At 39.8% G+C, this 23,228-nt stretch overlaps 1 protein-coding gene across 1 annotated transcript in view; it reads left to right on the forward strand.

The window, feature by feature from the left end:
- The window catches only part of LOC106050836 (galactoside alpha-(1,2)-fucosyltransferase 1-like), a 35,894-nt gene extending 34,587 nt beyond the window's left edge, over positions 1-1,307 (forward strand). The window contains exon 4 of the mRNA XM_056006636.1: positions 719-1,307. Coding sequence (XP_055862611.1) covers positions 719-910 — 192 coding nt within the window. The 3' untranslated portion in view covers positions 911-1,307. The remainder of the gene's footprint in view (positions 1-718) is intronic.
- The last annotated feature ends 21,921 nt before the right edge of the window (positions 1,308-23,228 follow it).

The following is a 23,228-nucleotide window of genomic DNA, read 5'->3' on the forward strand; positions in this document are numbered from 1 at the left end:
ATAGATATATATATATATATATATAGGTCTGTGAATCGATCAGTCGCAGATAGAATTTATTTCCGGTTTCCAGTCTAGTGTACTATATAAGTCTATGGAAAAGACGCTTTAGTTGAGCTGCTATTAGTTTGGCTCTAGATCTAGTTTCTGATTGATGAGGTGATTTAATATTTGGCTGTTGGATAAGTTACAGCAATATTTTATTTTAAAATTTGCACATACAATATTCTCGTTTACTATTAAGATAAAAAAAAATGTTCTCTTTCCGAAAGTAGTTGTAACTGTTTGTATACATCGACAGTGATAGCAAATTATTAATTGCTTTCTTAGTTTTTAAGATCAAAAAGCTACAGACAGCACAAACGCAATATGATTTTTCACTACGATTCAGGTGTAGGCGTGTGTGCTACAAATTACTGAATCAAGAAACTTGCGATAATGAAGTGAATATTCCTGATTCATTACTTCATTGTGAACTTTCATTAGAACAAGTTTTTCGCATTAACAGCTTGGGAGTATATTCACAAAATGGCTTTTTTTTTCTAACCCGTTATATTTGTTATAATTTCAAAGCATTTGTAGAAGATTATTGAAGATGTTTTAAATGCCATATTTTGTTATTAAGTTTCGTTTTCGTGAGCGGTAAAAAAAAAAGGTACTGTAAATATATAATGTTTATTATCGTCATCGCTTATGTGCTGATCTGCTTCTTCCTCAGCTTCATATGTGTCTGCTGAGTATGTGCCACCACGTCATCATGTCAGTTGGCACGTTCGGCTGGTGGATTGGATGGCTGAGTGGTGGTGACGTCATCTACTACAAACACCAAGTTCGGGAGGGTTCTGTTAATTCAAAGGGATTCAACATCTCCGATTTTGCACTGCCATCATGGATTGGTATAGGAGATTGAGGGCATGCCTCTTTCAAGTCGGCTTCATGGATTGGTATAGGAGATTGAGGGCATGCCTCTTTCAAGTCGGCTTCATGGATTGGTATAGGAGATTGAGGGCGTGCCTCTTTCAAATCGGCTTAATTGATGAGGATCAGTGACTGAGTGCTGTAAAATACTTTCAAAATGTTTTTATGGATGAGGATCAGTGACTGAGTGCAGTAAAATATTTACTTTCAAAATGTTTTAATGGATGAGGATCAGTGACTGAGTGCAGTAAAATACTTTCAAAATGTTTTTATGGATGAGGATCAGTGACTGAGTGCAGTAAAATATTTACTTTCAAAATGTTTTTATGGATGAGGATCAGTGACTGAGTGCAGTAAAATACTTTCGAAATGTTTTTATGGATGAGGATGAGTGACTGAGTGCTGTAAAATATTTACTTTAAAAATGTTTTAATGGATGAGGATGAGTGACTGAGTGCTGTAAAATACTTTCAAAATGTTTTTATGGATGAGGATGAGTGACTGAGTGCTGTAAAATATTTACTTTCAAAATGTTTTAATGGATGAGGATCAGTGACTGAGTGCAGTAAAATACTTTCAAAATGTTTTTATGGATGAGGATGAGTGACTGAGTGCTGTAAAATATTTACTTTCAAAATGTTTTAATGGATGAGGATGAGTGACTGAGTGCTGTAAAATACTTTCAAAATGTTTTTATGGATGAGGATGAGTGACTGAGTGCTGTAAAATATTTACTTTCAAAATGTTTTAATGGATGAGGATGAGTGACTGAGTGCTGTAAAATATTTACTTTCAAAATGTTTTAATGGATGAGGATGAGTGACTGAGTGCTGTAAAAGACTTTCAAAATGTTTTTATGGATGAGGATGAGTGACTGAGTGCTGTAAAATATTTACTTTAAAAATGTTTTAATGGATGAGGATGAGTGACTGAGTGCTGTAAAATACTTTCAAAATGTTTTTATGGATGAGGATGAGTGACTGAGTGCTGTAAAATATTTACTTTCAAAATGTTTTAATGGATGAGGATCAGTGACTGAGTGCAGTAAAATACTTTCAAAATGTTTTTATGGATGAGGATAAGTGACTGAGTGCTGTAAAATATTTACTTTCAAAATGTTTTAATGGATGAGGATGAGTGACTGAGTGCTGTAAAATACTTTCAAAATGTTTTTATGGATGAGGATGAGTGACTGAGTGCTGTAAAATATTTACTTTCAAAATGTTTTAATGGATGAGGATGAGTGACTGAGTGCTGTAAAATATTTACTTTCAAAATGTTTTAATGGATGAGGATGAGTGACTGAGTGCTGTAAAAGACTTTCAAAATGTTTTTATGGATGAGGATGAGTGACTGAGTGCTGTAAAATACTTTCAAAATGTTTTTATGGATGAGGATGAGTGACTGAGTGGTGTAAAATACTTTCAAAATGTTTTTATGGATGAGGATCAGTGACTGAGTGCTGTAAAATACTTTCAAAATGTTTTTATGGATGAGGATCAGTGACTGAGTGCAGTAAAATACTTTTAAAATGTTTTTATGGATGAGGATCAGTGACTGAGTGCAGTAAAATACTTTCAAAATGTTTTTATGGATGAGGATCAGTGACTGAGTGCAGTAAAATATTTACTTTCAAAATGTTTTTATGGATGAGGATCAGTGACTGAGTGCTGTAAAATATTTACTTTCAAAATGTTTTAATGGATGAGGATGAGTGACTGAGTGCTGTAAAATATTTACTTTCAAAATGTTTTAATGGATGAGGATGAGTGACTGAGTGCTGTAAAATACTTTCAAAATGTTTTTATGGATGAGGATGAGTGACTGAGTGCTGTAAAATATTTACTTTAAAAATGTTTTAATGGATGAGGATGAGTGACTGAGTGCTGTAAAATACTTTCAAAATGTTTTTATGGATGAGGATGAGTGACTGAGTGCTGTAAAATATTTACTTTCAAAATGTTTTAATGGATGAGGATCAGTGACTGAGTGCAGTAAAATACTTTCAAAATGTTTTTATGGATGAGGATGAGTGACTGAGTGCTGTAAAATATTTACTTTCAAAATGTTTTAATGGATGAGGATGAGTGACTGAGTGCTGTAAAATACTTTCAAAATGTTTTTATGGATGAGGATGAGTGACTGAGTGCTGTAAAATACTTTCAAAATGTTTTTATGGATGAGGATGAGTGACTGAGTGCTGTAAAATATTTACTTTCAAAATGTTTTAATGGATGAGGATGAGTGACTGAGTGCTGTAAAATATTTACTTTCAAAATGTTTTAATGGATGAGGATGAGTGACTGAGTGCTGTAAAATACTTTCAAAATGTTTTTATGGATGAGGATGAGTGACTGAGTGCTGTAAAATACTTTCAAAATGTTTTAATGGATGAGGATCAGTGACTGAGTGCTGTAAAATACTTTCAAAATGTTTTTATGGATGAGGATGAGTGACTGAGTGCTGTAAAATACTTTCAAAATGTTTTATGGATGAGGATGAGTGACTGAGTGCTGTAAAATACTTTCAAAATGTTTTATGGATGAGGATGAATGACTGAGTGCAGTAAAATACTTTCAAAATGTTTTATGGATGAGGATCAGTGACTGAGTGCAGTAAAATACTTTCAAAATGTTTTATGGATGAGGATCAGTGACTGAGTGCAGTAAAATACTTTCAAGATGTTTTAATGGATGAGGATCAGTGACTGAGTGATATAAAATACTTTCAAGATGTTTTAATGGATGAGGATAAGTGACTGAGTGCAGTAAAATATTTTCAAAATGTTTTAATGGATGAGGATGAGTGACTGAGTGCAGTAAAATACTTTCAAAATGTTTTATGGATGAGGATCAGTGACTGAGTGCAGTAAAATACTTTCAAAATGTTTTAATGGATGAGGATCAGTGACTGAGTGCAGTAAAATACTTTCAAAATGTTTTAATGGATGAGGATCAGTGACTGAGTGCAGTAAAATACTTTCAAAATGTTTTAATGGATGAGGATGAGTGACTGAGTGCAGTAAAATACTTTCAAAATGTTTTAATGGATGAGGATGAGTGACTGAGTGCAGTAAAATACTTTCAAAATGTTTTAATGGATGAGGATCAGTGACTGAGTGCAGTAAAATACTTTCAAAATGTTTTTATGGATGAGGATCAGTGACTGAGTGCAGTAAAATACTTTCAAAATGTTTTTATGGATGAGGATGAGTAACTGAGTGCAGTAAAATACTTTCAAGATGTTTTAATGGATGAGGATCAGTGACTGAGTGAAGTAAAATACTTTCAAAATGTTTTTATGGATAAGGATGAGTAACTGAGTGCAGTAAAATACTTTTAAAATGTTTTATGGATGAGGATCAGTGACTGAGAGCAATTACTTTCAAACCGTCTTTATGAATGAGGATAGGTGATTTAGTGCAATTCTTTTCACCCATCATTTACTATCAAACACAAATAGAATATTCCATCACATCAAAACTACAGCGCGCGAGAGAGAGAGACACTAATGATTTTATGACCACTGTGCCTAGTTTGAATTGTACAAAGTTGAGATGGTGAGTGGGAAGTATTGAACAAAAAAGAAAGTATTTTATAGGCCTATTAAAGTAAATGTACTGTATATAACTTGTCATTAGTTACGTAGGTAATCATCAAATCAAATCATCGGAAAACAGCTAAATCTAGATCCTAAACCTGGTCGATGAGTCGGATTGAAAACAAGATTACAAAGATAGTTTGTGTTACCTCACAAACTCAGAGGCGGCCTCTATCGAATTCACCATTGGACCAGGAATATTCAAGCCATGGTCTTGTTTTGATCGTTTAAAGTAGTAACATTTTAAAAAATCATTTGGCGTTATTTTTTCACTTCAAATAAACAGGACACCACGTCGTAAATGATAAGACTCTTAGAATTCGTCTGGAATAAGGATTTGAAATAGATCTCCCTTAACGGACCACCTAAGAACAGCACCTAAACCTCCCAGAGACGTACTTCTCCCCAACAGTTTCGGTGAACATAAACATATTGAAGTAGAAGGACGAATCTATGACTGAAGCTGAATTATAAATGAAGAAGACTGTGACCTTTTTAGAAAACTTACCTCCGCTGAAGTATTGCATTTAAAAATGATGTATTTTTTTTAAAATCTGCTTGCATAGATAATTTAAAAAATGAAATGGTTCACTTTCGGAAAAGAAGTAGCAGTTGCATCAGAACTTTGAATGATCTAAAATATCATGGTTGTGACGAACAGGCAGAAGATTGTATTAATAAGTTGATAAATTCATATGAAATGAAGAAAGAAACATCTCTGTATTTTCTTCCAAACTTCTTTAATAATACTTCTTCAACTTTCACATAAAATTAACTTCTCAATTCAATAACAATGTGACAAGTCAAAAACTCGCTGTCAGAGTCATTCTAAATTATCACAGCATTAATTATTATTTTTCATTATTTATTTATTTTATTTTAATTATTTCCCCATCCTACCCCTGAATTCTCAACCCCGCACCACCTTTTCCGCTCCAGGCTAGACTTAGTTGACCACATTGGAGAAAACCAGGCCAGTCCTTTCATTTATCTGCCCTTGACCGGGGCAAAGATAGACACGTTCTCTTTGATCTTATCAGTAGGATGTCTGACAGCCGCAGTGGACACCACCTTGTGTGGAATGCAAGTCCTTCCCCCCCCCCTTTTCTCCTACGTCTCTCTTTGATCTAGGAGATTACTCGAGTCCAAGTGCCTCTCGACGTACCCATGCGCGACTCCCATCTCAAGTCTAATTCACCCACGTGTAAGATAAATCTTAGCCTAGGACATTTCCTGTGTCCGCCCACGTTTCCCAGGCCTTTGTATATAAGGTAAATTAAATCAAGTCAGACTCTTTCTCATTCGAGCTGAGCTATCGAGTCTGGACTGTATCATTTATTCTCACTCCTAGAGGAATACCTGGTGGTAAGCCGAACTTAATCACAAGTTCCATCTTAATTACTCTGTGTATATTTCCATTGGATTTTATCATGTGTAGTTTATTATTTCATTTATATTTAATTAGTGCATTGTGTATTTCTCACTGTCGTAAGTAGAAAACATGAACATGGCTAATGTATATTTTATGTATTGCATTAATCTATTAATGCTACGTTGCTCAATTGATCATTGATGCAACCATGTATATATTTGTACACCTTATTTTATTTCCTTTATCTCGGTTGACAGCCTTGATAATTTTACTAGCGCACTGATACTGCGTCTAGAAAAGAGATATGAGTTATCTCCCCTGTATTGAATTATCTCCCCTGTAGTCATTTTATTCTAATGAGAGTTGCGCCGCTTGAACGGACACACTCTCCATTCAAGCGCGCTCCATTGTTCTCGACCCACGGTCATATGTAAACAATCATCTGGGTCGCTGACCACCGCCCAATTCACCCCCCCCTCTCTTTCTCTATCCACCTGTGTTATTTATTTGAGATTATTATTTCCCCTTTTATGTACATTTTTATATTATTACTTTCCCTTTTATGTACCTTTTATATTGCTAGTATCAGCCATCTATTTTCCCAATCCCATTTGTCATCATCTCCCCATTGTGCTCTAAAGCAATTTTACCAATCTGACGAATGCACCTCAGTCGAGGGCATCGATAAGATGCATGAGAGACATGTCCTAACTTGTCTTTATTTATCCGCAGCCTCCCTCAGGTGTCTGCCTATTTATTTGCTATCGAGAATCACCTATTTACCTATTTATGTGCTTAGTGCTATTCAGCACTGCACTTGCCTACTGAGATCTACTCAACTCTACTACTTGGCGCTATCGGCATTGCCCGCCTATTCGACAGCCCATCTGTCAACTTATCAGGTGCGACGTCCCTATAGACTCAGGTCTGTGCGAGACGTCATAGCTACGCCAACCCTCTGCAACTCACTGGACATATCCTGTCAACTACGCTGCCCACGGCAGATCAGCTCTGCCCGCAGTAACCTTGTGCCCACGGTAGCCGGCCACCAGCCCTACTGTGCCCACTACAGATATTAGATTTTGGGGATTGAGACTCCACAAGAACTATATCACCGGCGTCCCTCTATCCGCTAGAGCGCCACCTCCAACTGCAGAACCTCAAGCCAGGACACAGCCAGCTGCGACATCAACAGGACAACCAGCTAAGTCAGAGGACAAAGTGACATACTCTCTTATTAGGTGCAAGAGTGATGATTAAATCTAGTATTCACTAGAGATAGATGCAAACCCCCCCCTTTTTCATTCTTATATGTATATTTATTTTATAATAATAAATATTCTTTTATTTTTAACTTTTGTATCTATCTTTCATTGCTTTGTCTCGTTGCGTGTCTGCTCCCGATTCATATGCTGATAAGTGGGGGTGTGATAGCTTTAAAAATAATCATCCCCTAGACAATAAACGCGCCAAACACACATCACATTTCCCCACCTGTCACAAACAACTTGACTTGATACTTCATAAATAAAACTTAAAGATACATGAAACTTCACTTAGTATATAATTCAATATCAACTAATACTTCAACTAATAAAACTTTAATTAATGGACCCGCTAATATTACTCTACCAAACTATTACTAAGTGAGGACTAAGCGAGGACCATCGCTCTATAAGAACCACTACTAAGCGAGGACCCCGTCTAACTGACTTTCCCCTAATTTATACTTTTTTAATCGGATGTTCTAGAATCATGGAAACTTCTCAGATAATTATTTTAGTAACTTTGACCTTCTAGAAGCTGACGTGTGCTATTTTTTTTCCTTAACCCCTTTCATTGATTGGATACCTAAAATTAACTTGTTTACTCTGGACAGCACTGGCTTGACCTCGAGCTTCTAGAAACTGGTCGAAATAGGTCACAGACTCGACTCGTGACAATGATGTCCGATTTTCATATTCTTTTCTACTTTCTGAGATCTAAACGGCATATTTATCATAATATTTTCTTCATGTTAAGCAAGATTTCTTGTAGTCAGCCTGTTTTGATCATCATAAGACGTCAACAGAACCATAGTCAAACGCTCTTTGGATAGTTGACTATTTGAATAATGTTTATATTTTAATGTATAGGCCCTAACTACACTGCAATGCAACTGGTTTGTTCCTTGAAAAGAAAAGATACCCCCCACATATTGATAGGTTTGAGAGTCGAAAAAAAAATATTTGAAAAATAATATTTGAAAAGACGTTAATTTATAAATGAATAATTTGTGTTAAATGCGCCTGTTTTTAACTTCGTTTTGTTACAGAAATATAATTAAATAAAATTAAATTATAGTTTTTATAAAGCGCTGCTTTCATGTTATAGCATGCTCAGAGCGCTATGGTCCAATCATATTCCATGGTCCAATCTCATCTGTGGACCAGTGGGGGAGGGGGTATCTGGGAGAAGGTTTTCCGTGCTCTGAAAAAAAAAATCACGGAAAAGAAATTAAATAGACCAATCATATTGTACTATAAATTTTGAGCATTTAAAGATTGAAGTATGAATTGTGTGATATGTCCCAAAATTATTTATAAAATAGAATAAATATCAGAATGAGTAAAGGTTGGGAAAAGGTGACTACTAAAAAATATTTAGGCTCAAAACTCATCTCAATTCGTTATTTTTAGGATTCAAGTATAAATTATGAGTTAAGCCTATAGGCCTAGCCCCCAATGTCATTTATACAATAGAAATAGCTCCGACTAAATAAAGGTCACATAGACATATAAAAGTTACTCTTCTACTGAAAAGTTTCTCATTAGTTCTAAATGTTCCAAAAACCAATTCACAGTTTCAATAATTTGGACAAATGCGCGTCGTCATATTTAACTAGCCTATTCTGTTTTAACAGTTGGGGGGGGGGGGGGGGGGCTGTAAAGTTAAAAAAATAAATGAATCATGTAAGAGTTCTATTTTATCTATCTATTTTATAATTATTGCTAATGAGTCCATTTGACATAAGATAATAGGGAGTAGGGCGACTCGATATAAGAATTTAATAGATAGCATATACAACTTATATTATGACAGATGTTTTTGTAAAAAAAAAAAAATCAATTTGTTCACTAAAATACAAAAGAAAAAATATTGGTCTGACCGGTTGGGGGAATCACTGGCGGATCCAGGGGGGGGGGTAGGGGCGATCGACCCCCCCCCCTTCGGTGGGGGGGCGGACGAATTTTAGTATAGAATTCACACAATTTGTATAAGAATTTATTAGTTATGTTAATAATATATATATATTAATTATTTATATTTCAACCTGTTTTTAGATTATTTCGCTCCCCCCCTCTATTATGCTGGCCGAGTTGGTAGGATGAGGCTCGGCGTTCCAGTACCACCTCATCGTGGTCGCCGGGTGAACATCCTGCTCTTAAAGGAGTGGCCAAGGGTACTGGTTGCTTGCCACTGATGAATGAGCAGCCGGCAAGTGTAAAAGGAACTCAAAGGGGTTATGTCCAGCCCCCTCCCCTGTGGGGCCCCGGGGCAACGGTGAGTAAGAGACCTAACGGGATCTCCGAAAAACGGATAGCGCTGGACACCAACTCGAGGGTTGGTCGGGATCTCCTGGGACTCGGCTGATTCGCGGGTCTCCCATTGGGCAAAGACTGGACTTACTGGCGCTGCCTTAGCGGGCTGCGTCTGGCGGACTGGTCGGCGTCCACGAGCTAGGCTCTATCTAGCCCGTCCCCTGTGAGGTAGTAGAGGAACGCGCTTCCCAATAAGCAGTTTCGATACTGGGGATATCGAACAATCCTTACACAACCACTCCTCCTGTAGGTGAGCTCTTGCTCTGGTGACCAGTGGTGCGGACTTCCCGCACCCAAAGATCCAGGACCCTCTTGCAGGCCCTGTGTACACTACTTTCTAATCGGCAATAACTAAAGCCGCCAACGGTCTTCGACTTCTATGCAAACATGAATAATACACATCAAACCAGAAAACCCGGGTACGAGCAGACCCAAACAGGCTCCATCGCGCGGGTAGCGGGCGGCAGGCCCGACAACGAAAAATCCTCTACTACTCGCCCCGTGGTTCCGATCCGGCGGAACCTGTCGAACCACGAAAAATCAGCGAAGGTTCCCTGCACCAGGCCCAACCAACCATTACCACCCAAAAGGCCCAACCAAACACGACCAACGAAGCGAGGACCATCGGTCTCCAAATCACCAACCATTACAACGGTCTGTCGCTACCAGTCCTAGACTTTTAGGGAGCGATAGACTTAGCCAGATAAAAGTACTTCAGCTCAATATCTGTGGTCTAGTACCTAAGATATTAGAGCTCACGAAACTCCTCCATGAGAGGGCAATAGATATCGCACTACTGCAGGAGACTCTTGTAGGCAAGAAACGAAGTAGCCACATTAGTGGCTATACGGCTTATAAATGTAAATGCGATGAGTGCCGTGGAATAATCACATATGTAAGGAACGGCATGATGTTTCTCAAAATCCTGTCCCTCAAAGCGGGCGAACCGACGCCATCTCGCTTGATATATTCAAAGCTGGTAGAAAACTTACGGTCATTAACTGTTATAATCCGCCAAAACATGAATTTGCCATTAACCTCGGCAATAAGAATATCTTAACTAAAACTCTATTAGCTGGGGACCTAAATGCGAAGTCTCCTGCATGGGGCTATGACGCAACCGACTCCTCGGGCCAAAAAGTCCATGAAATTCTCAACACTACGAACCTATTCTGCATGCAGAATAAACACAGCCCGCCAACCCTCCTTCACACTGGCAACGGGTCTCTCTCGAGACCTGATTTAACACTAATATCCGCTGATCTAGAGGGGAAACCACAATTAAAGTGCTTGATGATGTTGGAAGCGATCATAAACCCATAGAAATTACTATTGCTCTCTCAGAGGCCAGGGGTGTAGCCACTAAACGGCCCAAGAAATGGAGCTACACTAAGGCTTACTGGCCAGCATACGGGGCGGCTGTAGACTCCGCCCTGTCGAGTATCGCGATGGAGGAAGGGACAGTCGACACAAAATACGGCGAAATCACTGCAGCGATTTTGGGTGCGGCTAGGAAGCATATCCCGCGGACCTATCCCGGCATAAGGCATAGACCCGCCTGGTCCCGAAAATTAGACCGAATAGTCAGGGCCAGGAAACGGGCGAGGCGCAGAGCACAAAAAAGGGGACTCCCGAATGCCGCAGGGAGTTTAACGCATTATGCCGGAAGGCCAGCGAGGTGGCCCAACGTGTACGGGCGGACCACTGGAGGGATGCCTGTGCCGGGCTGGATCTTCGGGATACTTCCAAAGCCTGGCGTCTTCTTCGCAATCTTGAGGCCAAAGATTCGGCGCGTACAGCCACCCCATTATTGTCACCCAGTGGGGATCGAGTGGCAAAAGATCAAAAAATGGCCGACTTGCTTAACAAATATTTCGCTTCCATAAGCAAGTCCGAAAAGAAGTCAGCCACGTCTATAGCCCTCAACAAGGAGCGTAAGAGACTCGAGAGGGAGTCGGATGGGTTGGAAGACCTGGACACGTGCAATGCGCTCTTCTGCCGGACTGAGCTGGACAGAGCGATAGCTAAGTGTAAAAACAGAAAGGCTCCGGGCCAGACAAGGTTACTCCTGAGATGGTAAAACATCTCGGGGGTATTGCGAAAGACAAACTCCTTGAGTTTTCGAATCGGACCTGGGTAGAGTCCAGACTACCCAGGGCCTGGCGCTGTGCTACCATTGTTCCAATACTAAAAAAGGGCAAAGACGCGACTAACGTGGAGTCCTACAGACCCATATCCCTGACATCTACTATCGGCAAGATAGTAGAACGGATGGTCAGCGAGCGACTCGTGTGAAGCTTTCAGAGTGCCGGTATCCTAGCGCCAGAGCAGGCTGGCTTTAGGGCAGGCTTGAGCCCGATCGACCAGGTCACGATATTCATGCAGGAGGTGGCCGACGGGTTACAGAGGTCCGAGAGCACATACGCAGTTTTTATTGACCTAAAACAGGCTTATGACCGGGTGTGGAAGCAAGGCCTCTATCTTAAGCTTAGAGCCATGGGCGTACGCGGGCGGACCTACAACTGGATAAAACAGTTCCTAACGGAGAGGAAAACACGAACACAGTTCCAGTACTCTCTAAGTGGGGAAAATACCCCAATAAGAGGGTTACCCCAGGGATCCGCCCTCTTATGTATCCTTTTCATGGCCTATCTTAATGATTTGCCCAGCTCACTCCGGTGTCGCAAACTGCTATATGCTGATGATATTGTCCTCTGGTCAACCGGGAAGAAAGCTGACCAACTTCAGGCAGCATTACAAGCCGACCTCCAAACCATCTCCTCGTATTGTTCAAAATGGCAGATTCAGATAAACGTTGCCAAAACGACCTGGAGCCTGTTCAGCCTGGGAATCGACATTCTTGGGGCCCCATTCGAGCTCCAACTCTGTGGGCTGCGACTCCAACGTGAAAACACGCCAAAATATCTAGGAGTCACACTAGATAGGAAGCTCTCAATGCACTTGCACATCCAGGATGTTGAACGAAAGGCCTCGGAGAAGTTGGGGTTACTCAGAAAGCTAGCCAGTACCAAGTGGGGCGCCCGAGCTGACACGCTCCGCACACTGTACAAAGGGGCTGTCAGGTCCCAAATTGAGTACAGCCTGCCCGTGCAGGTGTACTCAAGCAAGACGGCTCTCGAATCACTCGATCGTGTACAGGCCCAGGCTCTCCGATTTATTTGCGGCACCTATAGAACAAGCCCAACTTCCGCTGCAGAAATTATGTCCAACGTGGCTCCTCTCAGCTTGAGGAGAGAGCGCGCCGTGCTAACTGCCCTGGAACGCTACAAAAGGGGCGAACCAGGGCTCCCGACCCATACACTAGTCAGTAATTGGAGAGAAAAACACAGGATAAAACGGACATCATTTATGCATTGCGCTACAAATTTGAGTGCACAAGCTGGCCTCTTCACTGACCGGGTCCCAATTAGACGGATAAGCACGTGCCCGCCCTGGAGGAGACAGCCCATCCCTCCCATAAATTTCACTATACATGGGTTGGAGGGGGCCACAAAAAGACACACACACCCAGACCTACTAAGGAAAATGGCATTGGAAACACTAAAGACCTACCCGGCCGATGCCATATACTGTTACACTGACGGGTCGGTCATGAAGGACCCCGTAAGAGCTGGGTATGGGGCCTATATCTGTTACCCAGACCTCGACCCAGAAAAGCTGTCAGGCACATGCGGCCTCGCCGCATGTAGCTTCGATGCAGAATTAACGGCGATAACAAATACCATAAAACACGTGCTCCAAAAACTGCGCGAAAAGATAACCGTTGCGACTACCGTTGTAATGGTTACCGATTCCCAGTCCTGCCTCCAAGCCATGGCTGGCTTAGGGGGAAAGTCCAAATTGGTGGAAGAGGCATTAGGCGCCGCAAATAACATCCGCCTGCTTATTGGAGCTGTCATCGTTATGCAGTGGGTGCCCTCGCACTGCGGCGTGAGGGGCAATGCCGTGGCTGATGCTCTAGCACGAGAAGGAGCGCTGGCGGTGCCCGCTTTCGAATCGCCAAGTACGTTCCAACAGGCTACGACAGCAATACGAGAGTGGGTACATGAAAAGTGGTTGAAATCCTGGGATGACTCCAACACTGCCAGGGAAGTCTGGCAGCACATGCGCCGCCCAAATCGAGAGGACCCGTGGTGGAGGCTAAAAAGGTCGGAACAAACAACAATAGCGCAGTGGCGTACGGGACACTGCCCCATAGGTGCGTACTTCGCCCGGTTCCGGCCAAATTTTGATGCCCGTTGCCGACACTGCGGGAATCAGAAGAGACGGTGGCGCACGTCTTGCAAGAGTGTCCGCAGCTCGCGAGCTGCGGGAGGACGTATCTAGTGGTTCACTAAGTTTGTATGGAAGCTACGAAGCACTACGCCAAACAGCAGAGTTCCTTACCAGGGCACTTCGGGAGACCTAGGTCTCCCTGCCTTGTCACCAATTGGAGTTCATCTCAGGTAGGATGGGGAGGTGGCGATGGCATCAATCCCGCCCCCCCCCCCCAACCATAAACTTTCGAGTGGGGGGGCGGTCTAGTTTATTTGTGGAAATCACAGCTTTTTAACAGAATCAATTAAATATCTATATAATTAAAACTTGTTATTGACATTTTAAGCGATTGGGTGGGGGAGGGGGCGAATACATCTACAGCCCTTCCCACCTAAACCCTTTGAGTGGGGGGGGGGCGGTCCTACTTTTGTTTAAAAATCATAGTTTGTGAACAAAATTAGTTGAATTACTACATAATTTTTATATTATGTCGCTACACTTCTGGTATATTAGCCGATTTGATGAGGTGGGGGATGGCGATTGCTTCTACTGCCCTCCTCACTCTAGCCCTCTGAGTAAGGATGGGGGGGAGCAGTCCTATTCTTATGGAGAAATCATAGTTTCTGAACAAAATTAGTTGAATATCTTTATAACATAAGCTACATATTGATGTTTTAACACATTTGTATATTATGTCGCACACAAACTCTGATCTCAAATGTTATCATTAGTAAATATAAAATTGAAAAAGTGTTGTACCAGGTGGGAGGGGCGATACATGCAGTAGCCTTCCACCCATCGGACAAACCAATACTTTTTATATTTTGTAAGAAATTACAAAATTTAAAAAAAAATGTCAATAATACAATTTATATATGCTATAAATTAAATTCTTTTATCGAGTCGCCCCACCCCTATTCTTTAATGCCAAAATGCAACCATTAGCAGAAATTTAAAAAATGAGCGAGGATTAATCGTTTTCACTCTACCGCCCCCTCCTCTTTCCAGACGAAAAGATGACGTTTTAAAACAGAAAAGTCAAATATGGCGACAGAGTTTATGTAATTGTATAAGAATCTTAGTTATTTAAGGAAAGACAAATATTATTTTTCTAGTCATATTTTTCAACCTTTACTCATACTGATATTTTTCTGTTGCATAAACAAATTTGGGACAATAACTCACAATTTATTCTTGAATCCTAAAAATGCAAAAAAAATTAGAGTAAAATCGAATAGGTTCACTTAATTTCTCCTCCCACTTCCGAAATGTATTTTTTTTAAACTTTGAATTATAGTTCTGTAACAAAACAAAGTTACAAACATGCCTATTGAACAAAATGTATCACTTACAAATGAGTTGGGTTTTTTTTTAAATATTATTTTTCGAATAAATGTTTTTTTCGGCGGCGTTCCTCAAAGTCTTAATCTAAATCTGTGAAGTATCTTATCTTTTCAAGGACAACTCGGTTGTATTTGCGATGTAGTAAGAGCCTGTCAAATTATATTAGAATATTTTTCAAGTAAAACATTATTCAAAAGGTCCTATCTTAGTAGGAAGAATAATGAGCTGTAGATGTCAGGAAAATGCGTTTCTGCGATTAAGGATGCGATCTGCAGTTAAGGATGCAAGAAAACGATTTTTGGCGTCGGGGCTTCGCCCCGATCCCCACTAGGGGAGCTGTCTAGAGAATGGCCTCAACGTGACTTTTTTTGTGCTTTTTTTTCGCCGAAGGTTGAGAAATACTGCTTTTTTAAAAACATTCTAATATATGTATATATATATATATATATATATATATATATATATATATATATATATATATATATATATATATATATATATATGCCGTACACGCGTTTATGATTAGGGTTAGGGTTTACTGGGCGTTAGGGTTAGGGTTTGGAAAAAAATCGCCCCCCCCCACTCCAAAGTTCTGGATCCGCCAGTGGGGGGAATTCAAATGCATCCAACGCCCCTCCACGGTTCCACCTGGTACAGACCACATTCATTCAATTTATATTTACAAGGGATTTAATTTGAGATTTAAGTGTGGACAATATAATATACGTATGATCTCAAATATCAGTCACTTATAATTTATATTATATAGATATTCAACTAATTTTGTTCACAAACTATGTTTTCTGCATAAAAATTGCACCGCCCCCTTTTCAGAGGGCTGTGTAGGGAGGGAAGTAGACGCAATCGTCTTCCCCCCCCCTCCCCCTCCGATGGTCCAACATACCAGAAAGTGAGCGACATATTATAAAATTATATTATACGTATATTCAACTATTTCTGTTCACCAACTAAAAAGATTTTTGCATAAAAATTGGGACGCCCCCATGACTAATAAGGTTTGGGTGGGGAGGGCAGTAGATGTAGGCCTACTCACTGGCGGATCCCCCTCTCCAACTCGGCTTCGGGGGGCGGACTAATTTTAGTATAGAATTCACACAATTTGTATACGAATTTATATATATATGTTAATGATATATACTAAGTATATATATTTCAACTTATTTTTAGATTATTTCGCCCCCCCCCCCACTAGTATGTTGGCCGATTTATTGGGGTCGGGTCGCCCACTCTATAACTTTCGAGTGGGGGGCGGTCCAATTTATTTGTAGAAATCACAGCTTGCTAACAGAATCAATTAATTATCTATATGATTAAAACTTGTTATTGATATTTTAACCGATCTTTATATTATATAGTTCCCCTGTTGGCCGATCGGAGGGGGGGGGGGGGGAGGTGCGAATACCTCTACTGCCCTTCCCACCTAAACCCTTTGAGTGGGTAGGCGAACAAACTTTTATATAGAAATCATAGTTTGTGAACAAAATTAGTTGACTGTCTATATAATATAAACTACGTATCGATATGTGAACCCATTTGTATATTATGTCGCACCACACTAATCTCAAATTTTATCATTAGTAAATATAAAATGAAAAAAAGGTTTGTACCAGATGGAGGGGCGATACATGCAATCGCTTTCCGCCCATCGGACAAACCAATACTTTTTCTTTTTTTATTAAAGTTAAGAAATTACAAAATTTAAAAATCTGTTACTAATATAATTTATGTATGCTATACCATGGGCGTAGCCAGGGGGGGGGGGGTTCTTGGGGTTCAAACCCCCCCCCGAAATGAAATCCCCCCCCTGCGGGGGGGGGGGGGGAACGGAATTAAGTGAATGATTTTTGCTTTCATTTTGTTTATTTTAGGTGAGATTTTAATACTAAATCATCACTTACCACAGCACAGCCGAGGCAGTTTTGAGTTAAAAACCCTCTACCAGGGGGTTTTGAGTTTAAATCCCCCTACCAGGGGGTTTTGAGATTTAAAAAACCCCTATCAGGGGGTTTTGAGATACAAACCCCTCTACCAGGGGGCTTTGAGTTTAAAACCCACTACAGGGGGTTTTGAATTTTTAACCCCCTACCAGAGGTTTTTGCAGTTAAATCCCCCTCTTCTATAAAACAAAACAAAAAAATGCAAACAACAATCCCCAAATTCCAACAGCACAGTTGAGGAAGATTTTGATTTTAAAACCCCCTCCAAAATTTACGATAAACCCCATCTTCAAAATAAAAAAAGCAAATTACACACTCGAAATTCTATGAGCGTAGCCAAAGGGGTTTTGAGTTTCAACCCCCCCCCCCTTTTCCAGTTGGGGTTTGAAGCTAAAAAGTACCTCTTCAATATAAAAAAAAAGCAAATTACACACTATAAAATCTATGAGCGTAGCCAAAGGGGTTTTGAGTGTAAATCCCCCTCCTCCAGATGGCTTTTTCTTTAAAATTTAAAATCCCTCCAGATGGTTTTGAGTTTAAAATTCCCCTACATAGCGTTTAGAGTTGAAAACCTCTCTCTTCAATATTATTTTAAAGCAAACTATAGTGATCGAATTCTTTAATCGTAGCTAAATGGGGTTTTGAATTAAAAACAAAACAAAAAAACTCCAGAGATTTCTTAGTTTAAAACCCCTCAACAGATGATTTGACGAAAAAACTTTCCTTTTCGATATAAAATCTAAAGCGAAATACAGGCATGTAATTCCAAGAGCGTAGTTAAGAAAGGTTACAAATTTCTACCAGTGGCTTGGGCTCCATTAATAAAGTGTGAATAGTCTTCTGCCGAAATTGAAAATCATTAAATGTGTCTCAACAAAGATGGCTAAGACAGATTTTAGGAGTCAGTCATAGAGATCGGGTCTAAATAAAAGAAATCATATGCCGAACTGGGAGTCGAATCCTTAGTAAGGTTGTGACAGAGCGTCGCATGAGGTTTTGCGGGACATGTTCTCACACAAAATGAATTACGCAAAATAAGAGTTGCGGAAACAGCTTGCCGGAAAATGCGCCGAACGGCGCGAGAGGGTCTAAGTCAGTAAGAATAGCACATTAGGTTTTTGAAATAAAACTTTTTAATAGCAAGATAATGCACTGTAGATACCTCAGAATATGCATTATGTTGGCTTTCAATACCAGAAATAGTGCCGCGGTCCCCCCCCCCAAAACCCTCCCCGAAAAAAAATCCTGGCTACGCCCATGTGCTATACAAATTCTTATATCGAGTCGCACCACCCCTATTCTTTAATGCCAAATGCAATCATTAGCAGAAATTATAAAAAGGAGCGAGGATTAATCGTTTTCACTCTACCACCCCCTCCCCTTTCCAGATGAAAACATGATGTTTTATAACAGTCAGTGTCAAATATGGCGACAGAGTTTATGTAATTTCACATGAATTTATCATAATTATTTAAAGAAAGACTTTGCTTTGGAAAAATTAGAATTCATACGAAATTTTTTTCAGTGTAAGAGTAACGATTGAGAGGCGCTCTAAACCCAAATATTCTTTTCCTAGTCGCCTTTTTCCAACCTTTACTCAATCTGATATTTTGATAGTAAAATAAATTTATGATTGAGTCATGATTGAATCCTAAAAAGGGTTAGAGAAAATTAGAGTAGAATCCAATTGGTCCACTTATTTTCTTCTCCCACTTCCGAAATGTTTTGTTTAGAGCTTTGAATTACAGTTCTGTAACAAAACAAAAGTTACAAACATGTCTATTGAACTAAATGTATCTCTTACAAATGAACTTTTTAAAAAATATTATGTTTCGAATAATTTTTGTCGGTGGCGATCCTCAAATAATCTAAATATCTATAATCTATATCTATAATCTAAATATGTGGGGTATCTTATCTTTTCAAGGAACAAATCGGTTTTATTTGCAAAAATATTAAGGGCCTATAAATTCATAATAGAATATTTTTCAAGTAAAAAATTATCTAAAGGTCCTTTTTTGAATAGGATGAATAATGCCCTGTTGGTCAGGAGAATGCGTTTCCGCGGTGAAGAATGCAAGAAAACGCTTTTGGCGTCGGGGCTTCGCCCCAAACCCACTGATGAATAACGAGCTGTAGATATCTGGAGAATGCGTTTCTGAAGTGAAGAATGTAAGAAAACGCTTTTGGCGTCGTTGCCTCGCTCGGAACCCCAATGATAAATAATTAGCTGGAGATGCCAGGAGAATGAGTTTTTGTAGGGAAAAATGCAAGAAAACGATATTGGCGCCCCGAACCCTACAGGGGAAACATACAGCGCTCCACCAGACCCCCAAGTTTGCAAGAGAAAGGCCTCAACATGACTGGTTTTTTTTTTTTGCCGAAGAATGGGAAGCACTGCTTTTTTGTTTTTAATTCTTATATATATATATATATATATATATATATATATATATATATATATATATATATATATATATATATATATATTAGGGGTGCACCGGATAGTACTTTTTGATATCCGGCCGGAGCCGGAATTAACCGGATAGTACAATTAGATATTCGGCCGGAGCAGGAGCCGGAGCCGGATACCTACATGACTCAAACAGCTCGTTTTACTGAAGTTTTTGCAAATCTTCTATATAACATACCTATATTCATATTATTTTGTTATTTACTTTCTTACTTTAAACTCTATCACTGATTGATAAATTAAAATGAACAGCATTTTTTTTTTACAGATATGCTTATCATAAACTAATCTTTGTAACATGAGATGGTGTGTGCGTATGTATTGTAAAGTAGAATGTGGGATAACTCATGCAGAATATATAAACATATATGTAACTAATGTAAATCTTTCAAAGGTAAAGTTCACTCTTGGTTTTATAGCGTAAATCTTTCTTAAGTACAATCTAAGTTGTATAGTGGGTAGATGTTTGTGTTCATGTATTTGACACCATCAACTTGTCATTAGGCTCGTTTTTTAAAGGCCACAAACCGCTTCTGGTTTGTATCTAATACAGATAATGGCTTAGTAAATATCTTAAGTACAGTTAATTTGCAGCCGTATGCTGGCCATTAAATTTTGTACAATGCAAAACATAGCTGCTTCGGTCAAATGACTCATTCAACCAATGGGCAGTTAAACCAAAATATGATTCGGTGGTATTATCAGCTGTCCAAGTGACCGTTGAGAAAGCGATGCTTTTAGCATCAGATAGCATTTCACGAAGCTTTGAGGAAATATTGTCGTAGATATCTGGAATAACACGTTCTGTAAAATATTTGCGACTAGGCACAGTGTATCTTTTCTCCAGTACTTTTAAAAGTCCAATAAATCCAGGCTTCTCAACTACTTGGTAAGGTTCCATGTCAGTTGCACTCATCTTTGCTATGGCCAAGTGAATGCGTTTAGCATTATCACTATTAATATCCCACAATTTAGCTTTGTCTAAGATCTCTTTAATCCCTGCTTGCTGCTTGTGTGTGAGGCTTGACGAATCACTGGAGCTCGTAGACGTACTGGCACAGGCAGTGATATTACTTGATGCTGATTTCAATGCAGTCATTTCGTTGAATAAGTCTGGGTGTTTCGAGCGTAGATGACTAATCATAGTGCTGGTTGAGAAGTCTTTAGGTTTGCCTGGTTTACCACGTGACATTACTATTTTACAAGCATTGCAAACTGCTTTAGAGTTGTCCATTGTTTTGACATTAAAGTAACGCCATATAAGTGATGACTTTTTATCAGCCATTATTATTGTTATTTAATTTACTTAATGCCCTTGCAAGCCACTTTTATACCCGTGGCTTGTGTAACAAAATACTTGTAGAGGTGTGTCCTGTAGTTCAGCGCTCTAATTTACATTTCTCTTCAAGTAAACAAACTTAGTGTCATCATCTAGTGACCTCTAGACAGTGTCAATATGTCTTAACAATTTGGTTTGTGGACCAGACCCTTGATTGACAACCTATCTCATAATAAACAAACTCATACCAGATTAACCTTATAGAGATTTGGCTTGTAGTCCCGCCCCTAATAAAAATTCTACTCCAAGTAAAAAAACTCAGTTCCCTCATAAGATGTGACCTCTAGAAAGTGTCAACACGTTGACATCTGGCTTAATGTGGTCAGCTGCCTATCCGTGAACTCAATGTTATGGACTAAACAAACAAAAGGAGGTGGGGGTGCTCATCTCTACCTCTGGAGATATACTCGCACATCAAGACAGATTATCAGCGTGACGTAGTTAAGGAATATTACGTGTTTACAAGACCACTCAAAGGTCAAGACAAGTTTTTAAAATGTGCCAGACATCGCTGCTACGTATGTAATACGAATTTATAATGTAAAGTCTAGTCCACCCCCCCCCCCAATAACAAACCTAGTTCCCTCGTGAGACCTCTAGAGAGTGCTTACGTCCATCGTATCTGACTTGGGGTCACCTGTCAATCAATGAACTCAATGTGATGGGCTAAACAAATAAAAGGGGAAGGGAGTTGTTCATCTAGAAATATATCTGGTTACATTAGAGGTGTGGCTCTTGTAGTCCAGCCCCCCCCCTCCCCTAATAAAGATTAACTACTAAGTAAACAAACTCAGTTCCCTCGAAAGGTGTGACCACTAGAGAGTGTCAATACGCTGACATTAAACCTACGTCCATCGTATTTAACTTGTGGTTACCCACCCATAACAAATAAAAGGAGGTGGGAGTTGTTCATCTCTACCTCTGGAGATATACCCGCACAGCTAGACAGACGTCTGGTCAGCATGACGTAGTCAAGGAATGTAGCATTTTAACATGTTAACTAACTTACTCAAAGGTCAAGACAAATTGAAAAAAGTGCCAGCCATTGCTGCTCTGTATGTAAAGCGCATTTATGATGTAAAGTTTCATCTCTATTTATATTAAGTTATTAACACGCCTTGTCTTTATAATAAACGAAGTTTGGTGCATATTCATAATGGCTCTATTTTTAAGCACATTATTTTGTTTTCATATAAGCATTAATACATTCTATAACAGACAGTAATGGAACGAGGTCCACTTTATGCATATTAAATAGGTGTATTTTTTAATATCCGGTAGTGATATCCGACCGGAGCCGAATAGCACCGGATAGTAAAAAATGCCGGATATTCGGCAGAAGCCGGAGCCGGAGGGACTATCCGGTGCACCCCTAATATATATATATATATATATATATATACCGCACGTTTAAACATAGGGTAAGGTTGACTGAGTTAGGGTTAGGGTTTGGAAAAAAATCGCCCCCCACTCCAAAGTTCTGGAGCACTACTCGCCCCCACCCCACTAAATGGTCCAACTGGTAGCACGAGGCTTCAGAACGAGGCAGCTGGAGGTCACAGAAAAAGGCCGCGGGATACACATTTGAGACCAAAAGAAAATTAGCTGCCGAGAACAGGCGCAGACGCTGAAAAGAAAATCGACCACGTGCGGACAATGGCTATGCCTGTGGCAAAATATGTAGATCTCAGCTGGGGCAGCGCAGCCACTGGAAATACTGCATTCCTCATTAATCTCGAATATAAGCATTATTATTAATTGTATTATATCATATATATAAGGATTATCTTCGAGTCCGAAGATAAGTGAGGAATACAGTATTTCCGGTGGCTGCGCAGCCCCAGCTGTGACCTTCATATTTTGTCACATCCAGGGCAAGCATAACCATTATATCATATAGATATGTAACTAATTATGTTAACAAACTGTGATTTAAAAAAACAAAATTGGACGGTCCTCCCCAAAAGTACTCGACGCAATCGTTCCCAATCTCACCAAATCGGCCAACATACTATATAAAGAGGGGGTGGGCGATTTTATCTAAAAAAAATGGTTACGTGAGGGGTTGGACGAGTTTGAGAGGTTAAGCCCTAGAACCGGGGGTAGGCAAACTGCGGCTCGCGAGCCACATGCGGCTCTTTGGATGTGAATCTGCGGCTCTTTAGTTCCATACGTAAATATTATTTATTTTATCGAAACACTTTTAAAATAGTTCTGAATCGTTTAACGAAACTTAGGCGCCGATTCTATCTCTCAGCCACTTGTACACGCTTTTCACCACAGCCCTCCCCCATTACACTCGTCGTCACTGTTGTCAGTCCGTCGGATTCTCAGAAATTCTCGAATGACGCCTTCCTCGGATGTT

This window comes from Biomphalaria glabrata, chromosome 12, assembly GCF_947242115.1.
Source record: "Biomphalaria glabrata chromosome 12, xgBioGlab47.1, whole genome shotgun sequence".
Taxonomy (NCBI): Eukaryota; Metazoa; Mollusca; class Gastropoda; family Planorbidae; genus Biomphalaria; species Biomphalaria glabrata.